At 39.0% G+C, this 7,229-nt stretch overlaps 1 protein-coding gene across 1 annotated transcript in view; it reads right to left on the reverse strand.

Moving 5' to 3' along the window:
• The window catches only part of ppp2r5a (protein phosphatase 2, regulatory subunit B', alpha isoform), a 36,923-nt gene extending 29,734 nt beyond the window's left edge, over window positions 1–7,189 (reverse strand). The window contains exon 1 of the mRNA XM_067417295.1: window positions 6,543–7,189. Within this exon, the coding sequence (XP_067273396.1) occupies window positions 6,543–6,699 (157 nt within the window). The 5' untranslated portion in view covers window positions 6,700–7,189. The remainder of the gene's footprint in view (window positions 1–6,542) is intronic.
• Between the last annotated feature and the right edge of the window lie 40 nt (window positions 7,190–7,229).

Below are 7,229 nucleotides of genomic sequence, written 5' to 3' on the forward strand. Positions count from 1 at the left end.
CAATTGGCATGACACTTTATAATGTCTCACTTTCAACATTTGATATGTTATATTCTATTGAGAATAAAATATAAGTTTATGAGATTTGTAAATAATTGCATTCCTTTTTTATTCACAATTTTATAGTGTCCCAACTTTTTTGGAATCAGGTTTGTGTATTAGTTAGGCTAGTTGTTTTTGCTATGGTGTTTTTAAACCATAGGCAAAAGTTCCTTGTGTAAATGTTCTTCAGCCTGTTGATATTTGTTCATGGTATTCATATACAATGAAATATTTTTGCACTAAGACTTGTAAATGTGATTATCCAAGTTTTTTTTTTTTACCTTATTAATATATTTAAAAAAAAGGAATCGATAAGTAGAATCAGAATCGTTAAAATTAAAGCAACACCCAAACCTATAACAATACAGGCTAAAAAAAAGTCCCTTTATTAATGTCACCTAAAAGTTTTTCTTTGTGTCTCTTTTTATACTGTATTTCTTACTGTCACAGTCTATCTGCTCCAGGCTTCTGTAAACTTCATTTCATGATATTTTTACCACTCAGAGATGTTTTAACAGTGAGAGGACAGCAGTAGAAGCCACTCGCACTGGAGCTGGAGGGGTTCTAACACAACACAACCCCACTGTTGCTCTATTAATACACCTTATGCAACCGATCTAAAGGCCAGTGGCCCTGTCTTTCCCAGACCACTCCTGCTTATAGAGTCACTGTATTCATCAGAAAATGGTGCCAAGTGACCATATAAAATCGAGCGAACATCAAAAACGTTTTTATTGATTGCCTTACTTTTATTAGTCCACACACACACACACACACACACACAGAGGATGAGTCATTGAATTTATTGAGGTTCCCATCAACACCCCAGGCGACGTGTGGTTGCCATGGCTACATGGCCCATCCCTGGAGAGTTATAATGTCAGTATAAAACAACTGTACATTTGTTTTGCAGTCATGATTGTTCTTATCAGAAGGCTCATTAGAAGTTACAACTGCACTGATGCATAGGAACAACATTTGAATTTACTTCCCGAACATTAAAACAAGTATGTTCTCTAGTATCAGTAAGGTTACTAATCTATGAATGAAAAAATGTGTCATTTCACCACACTAGAGTGCTGCAGGTATGGGCGCCTCTTTGTAGGCCAACCAGCAGTTAGCGCCACACTACTTCCCTCAACAAAAACCTAATATCATTTTTTCATAGGCTTTTGGCTTATAAAAACAGCTCTGTGGTTAACAAAAGTTCATGATACTTTTGTGCATCAAGACCATTTTTCTCAGATAGACAACTTTAATGAAATTTGAAGCCTTCATGCAGTCACCAGAAGTAAAAGGTTAATGGTAGGTAGGTTATCAAAGAACTTTACCACAGTCCCATGACTTTAACGTCACCCAGTGGGAAAGGTGTGTGTAGGGGCTGATACAAATAACATTGTATCAGCAACACTACATCTGATATTACCCCCCAAAGAAGAAAAATATATTAAGTAAAATATATTAAGTTATGATTCATTGTTCAACTTATCGATTACATAAAGCAATGTTCAATTTTGGCATCCAAACACAATATTTCGTTAGTGCCAAGATTGTATGTGAATAAATGCATAGATCTGCAAACTTTGCTTGTATTCCCTAATGGTGTTTTGTTAAACGTGTCAGAAATTCTCAGTTCTAAAATGTCCTTGTATTTTTTTTCCCCTCAGTAAAACCAAATATCTTCAGTGATTGTATATCAAGAGCAGGGATTTTTTTATTTTATTTTGTGAATTCACAGGAATAAATAGAAAGTCTCTGCAATTGCGTTAAGCGATAGATTAAAGCAAAATAACAAAAAATGATGTGCTGCTAGTTAACTGGAGATGTTACGTATGAGGTCAACACCATCCCCTAGCTTCCAACAACTCTTTCAGCTTTTATCTTTAAAGCATTTCCCCGAAAGTTATAGTTAGAAAAGTTTATAAGAGCACAATAAGCATAACAAGGCTGTCAAGTCACCTTCTATAGCTCTTTTAACAATATATATATTTCAGAACAGCTTTACAGTGATAAGGAAATTAATGGAGGAGAGATTGCTTTGGGTACATGAACTATATAAATATATATTTCTCAGCTAAAGTAAGTTTTTGATTAATTGTTTTTTTACAATGGAAATTAATCAGTTATTCACTTTGGGGCCACTTGCATGACACCATTTTAAACCAAAATAGAAAACTCTCTCAGTGCGTTCTAGGCACTCATCCGCAAGGCAACCGCTCCCGGCAGGTAGAGCACGCAAACCTCGAAACAGGTTTTGAAATAGTTTTGAAATGATACCATCATAATCTTTGTGTAAACTTAAAAAATGAAAAATGAATAAATAAATCTGTGAGAATGGTGATGCCATGCATCGAAGCATTACGTGTTTAGTCTATAGGCAAATGTGTGCGCACATATTCAAAATAGGTTTGAATACTTGTACAGGCGCGTAGTTTTTGCTTTACAAAATGACTGCCAAAATACTGGTCTGGCAGGCATTATATAGTGTTTTGAGTCATTTGCGATCATTTTGATAACGTGTGTGGTCATGTCTAGGCGCAGGTCCACCATCTGATCTGGGTTCCGCCTGAATCCAGCAGACTACTGTAAACCTTGGGATTGACAAAAGCGTACTGAGCTTACCTGTTCAGCGTGATGATGTTTAATGTCCCAGACAGCATCAGTAATACCATTTAGCCACTTGTTGCCTTTTTCAAGACATGTAACCGCTTTAATTTAATTTAAAAAAAAAAAAAATAAAAAAAAACACAGACCTTATTTCAGGCATTTATTCACAAATCCTCTCAGTTCTCGATTCGGTGAGTCAGTCAGCTGTTGAACTGAGAATTGCTCGTGACTGGTAAATGAGTCATTCAGACAGGTTTTGCGAACTGGTTCAACCAATGGTTTGAAAATAACTTTTTTTTAAAGTGAATGTTTTGAGTAGGTTTTTTTTAGATGATTGAACTTTGTAGAACCCAAAATAAAAACTTTGCCATCAAATGACCAACTCAAGAACAGGCTCTGACAAAACAGACATTACATTTTAAAGGGTAAGTTTAACTAAGGTATAGTTAACCCAATTCATTGAATACTTACGCACATGCCGTTGCAAACCCATTAGACTTTTGTTAATCTTCAGAAAACAAATGAAGATCTTTTTGATGAAATCTGAGAGCTTTCTGTCCCTCTATAGACCGAAACACAACTAAAACTTTGTTTAGACGCTTCAAAAGATTTATAAAGAGATGTAAAACTAATACATATGAAACAAGCAGTTTAGTCAAAATTTTCTAAAAAGACGATTGCTTATAAAGAACCAATTGAATATAGTCTTTTATTCACATAAACATTGAACAAAGAACAAACAGAAGCTCAACCGTGCTTGACTCACAAGAACAAACCTCTTGCAGAAGCTAAAATGTGCTGCGTAACACAAGAATGAAAATTCATTGGTTCTTGCAGAAACTCGAACTTGCTGCCTTTACACATGAGAATGAACCTCACTGGTTCTTGCGGAAGCTTAATGGTCCCGTTCTTCGCGATTCCATCTTTCAAACTTTAGTTAGTGAGAAATGTTGCTGTTAGAGCATAAATAATACCTGTAAAATTATAAAACTCAAAGTTCAATGCCAAGCGAGATATTTTATTTAACAGAAGTTCCCTTTCAAAGCCTACAGCGAACGGACGGTTTGGACTACAGCAGGAAGTGCAGGGATGTAATGACGTCACTAGAACCGTTTGTTGACTAACCCTCCGCCCACATGTACACACAAAATAGGGGGCGTGGTCTTGTTGCTCCCCCACGTGGAGAAGGGCGCGCATTAAGTGCTTGCATCTCCCCGTTATGGTAAGAGGCGGGACCTTTCCGGGCAAAGTGCGCTAAGCTGCCGTCCAATCACAACACGGGAAGCGCTGGCCCAATCAGAACTCGTTACGTGTTTCTGAAGGAGGGACTTCATAGAACAAGGAAATCACCAGGCCGTTTTTAAGACAGAGAAAACAGCGCTGTACAGATAAGTAAATTGTGTGAAAAATACAGTTTTTTTACACGTAAAACATGAACTCATGTTATATTGCACACTGTAAACATAAAGCTTCAAAAACACGCGAAGAACAGGACCTTTAAACATGCTGCGTAACACACAGTGAACATCATCGATTATGGTGGAAGATCAAGCATGCTGCATAACACAATAATAAACGTCATTGGTTCTTGCCGAACTCAAACGTGCTGCGTAACACACAATAATGAACGTCATTGGTTCTTGCCGAACTCAAACGTGCTGCGTAACACACAATAATGAACGTCATTGGTTCTTGCCGAACTCAAACGTGCTGCGTAACACACAATAATGAACGTCATTGGTTCTTGCCGAACTCAAACGTGCTGCGTAACACACAATAATGAACGTCATTGGTTCTTGCCGAACTCAAACGTGCTGCGTAACACACAATAATGAACGTCATTGGTTCTTGCCGAACTCAAACGTGCTGCGTAACACACAATAATGAACGTCATTGGTTCTTGCAGAAGCTTGAACGTGCTGCGTAACACAAAAATGAACCTCATTGGTTCTTGCCTAAGCACAAACGTGCAGCGTAACACACAAGAATGAACCTCATTGGTTCTTCTGGAAGCTCAAACGTGCTGCGTAATACACAAGAATGAACCTCATTGGTTCTTGCGGAAGCTCAAATGTGCTGCATAACACACGAATGAACCTCAAAAGTGCTGAGTAACACAAGAATGAACCTCACTGGTTCTTGCGGAAGCTCAAACGTGCTGTGTAACAAGAATGAACCTCAAACATGCTGAGTAACACAAGAATGAACCTCACTGGTTCTTGCGGAAGCTCAAACGTGCTGTGTAACAAGAATGAACCTCATTGGTTCTTGCGGAAGCTCAAAAGTCCTGCGTGACGAATGAACCTCATTGGTTCTTGCGGAAGCTCGAACGTGCTGAGTAACACAAGAATGAACCGCACTGGTTCTTGTGGAAGCTCAAACGTGCTGCATATGCGTAACACGAGAAATAACCTCATTGGTTCTTGCGGAAGCTTAAACGTGCTGCGTGACGAATGAACCTCATTGGTTCTTGCGGAAGCTCGAACGTGCTGAGTAATACAAGAATGAACCTTACTGGTTCTTGTGGAAGCTCAAACGTGCTGCGTAACAAGAATGAACCTCACTGGTTCTTGTGGAAGCTCAAACGTGCTGCATATGCGTAACGAGAATGAACCTCATTGGTTCTTGTGGAAGCTCAAATGTGCTGCGTGACAAGAATGAACCTCATTGGTTCTTGCGGAAGCTCAAACGTGCTGCATAACACAAGAACGACTGACACTGGTTCTTGCAGAATCTCAAACATGCTGCGTAACAAGAATGAACCTCTTTGGTTATTGCAGAAGCTTGTACATACTGCGTAACACAAGAATGAATGTCATTGTTTTTTTGTGGAAGCTCAAATGTGCTGCGTAACATGATGAGAATGAACCTCATTGGTTTTCACAAATCAAGCAGACATGCTTTAGCTTCCGTTTATCACAACTGATGTGTGCTGATCAATGCGAATTAAAGCCGAAATCCAATCTATTCATCATATAAAACAGTCAAGGCTCTTCAGAAAATGTATTCACGGATTAGTTTTGCAATCCCTTTATATACTTTTTGAAGCGTCAAAGTGGTAGGTGTGTAGCTTTCAATCAAAAGATCTTCATTTGTGTTCTGAAGATGAAAAAGTCTTACGGGTTTGGAATGGTGAGCAATTGATGACAGAATTTTCAATTTTGGGTGGACAAACCCTTTAAAAAAATCTTTTAACCACAGGGGAATTGATTTTTACCATCAGCATGCAAATAATCTTAAATAATCATGTTTAACAGTGAAATTCCTGGTGAAAAAACTACATTAATGTGTGCCATTTTTTGAAAAATAAAATAAAATCCACCAATCAGAACACTTTTTTTTGTTGTTGCTTCAAATCAAAGTTTGTAATGTTGTGAACAATTTAAACTTATATGAATGTTATAACTCTTTAACGAAGACTTTCAAACTCCCTATGGGAAAAAAATACCTCTGGAACCATGGCCACCGAAAAAGTGGGCGGACACTGATGCCCTTTATTGACCGATTTTAAAGAACTGACAACCATTTGACTTCCAAAGGCACACAAAAATGACAGGAAATGTGGGAAACCACAGGTTGGACCATAAAATGAAGATGTTTCCGATGATAAGAAGAGAATCTGAGAAATAATGTTGACAAAATTTGTGCTTACAGTTTACACCCAAACACACACGATGAGTCTCCCAGAAGACAGCTGGGCCTGCTGTTAATACTTGAGGCTTATCAGAAATATAAATAACTTTCAGGTGTGCTTTATTATAGTTTATGTGTATCATCTATTACTTTTAGTAGCTTAGGCGCCCATGGCACCACAATGCAGTCTAGCTACTAGGCAGTTCACTAGAGTTTGAGACGGAGCCTGCGAGTCTATTTACAGCGCTTTATCCTCTTACCTTTGAGCTGTGGGAGCGCCGAGATCTCCGGAGGCGCAGGCCTGCTGCTGTTCGCCGCAAACTGAGACGAGCCCTGACAAATCCTCTGTCTTTGAGCCTTCCTCACAGATTTCCGCGTGAATCCATCCACTTTCTCGGACGCAGATATCGCCGACATTTCAAAGCAGGTCTATCCAATGAGCTGCGTTTACAGTGTCTGTATGTGCCCTAAACGTTTTCTATTCTGACTGACATCCCATTGATTGTGCTGTACATCAAACTCACGAGACCCCATCTAATGACACGCACTGTCGAGCCACTCATGAAGGCTGCATGTTCTCCGAAAAATCCACACGTATCCTCCGATAATTTGGTAACGCGTTAATGTAAAAACGTAACGTTAGTCAATTGTAGATTTGTATCATGCTGGAATGTTTAAACTCGTCAAAGACGTCAATAAACCTGTTACTCCACGTAACACAATTCAAACTCAGACGACATACAGCCAAAACACCGAGTCATGATTATCCAGTCGCTTGGCACAAGCTCCATGTATTACCGAAGCGAGCAAAGAGTTTAATGCGAATCAGCCGGGCCGTAAAATTCCTCGGATCCGCTGAACTTCATTCAGCTGCTGTTGCGTCTCACTGGGGTCTAAAAATAAAACCCCGTGGCGCTCTTGCGAGACAGAATATCCATCCAATGAAC

Source organism: Pseudorasbora parva, chromosome 15 (assembly GCF_024679245.1).
Source record: "Pseudorasbora parva isolate DD20220531a chromosome 15, ASM2467924v1, whole genome shotgun sequence".
Classification (NCBI taxonomy): Eukaryota; Metazoa; Chordata; class Actinopteri; order Cypriniformes; family Gobionidae; genus Pseudorasbora; species Pseudorasbora parva.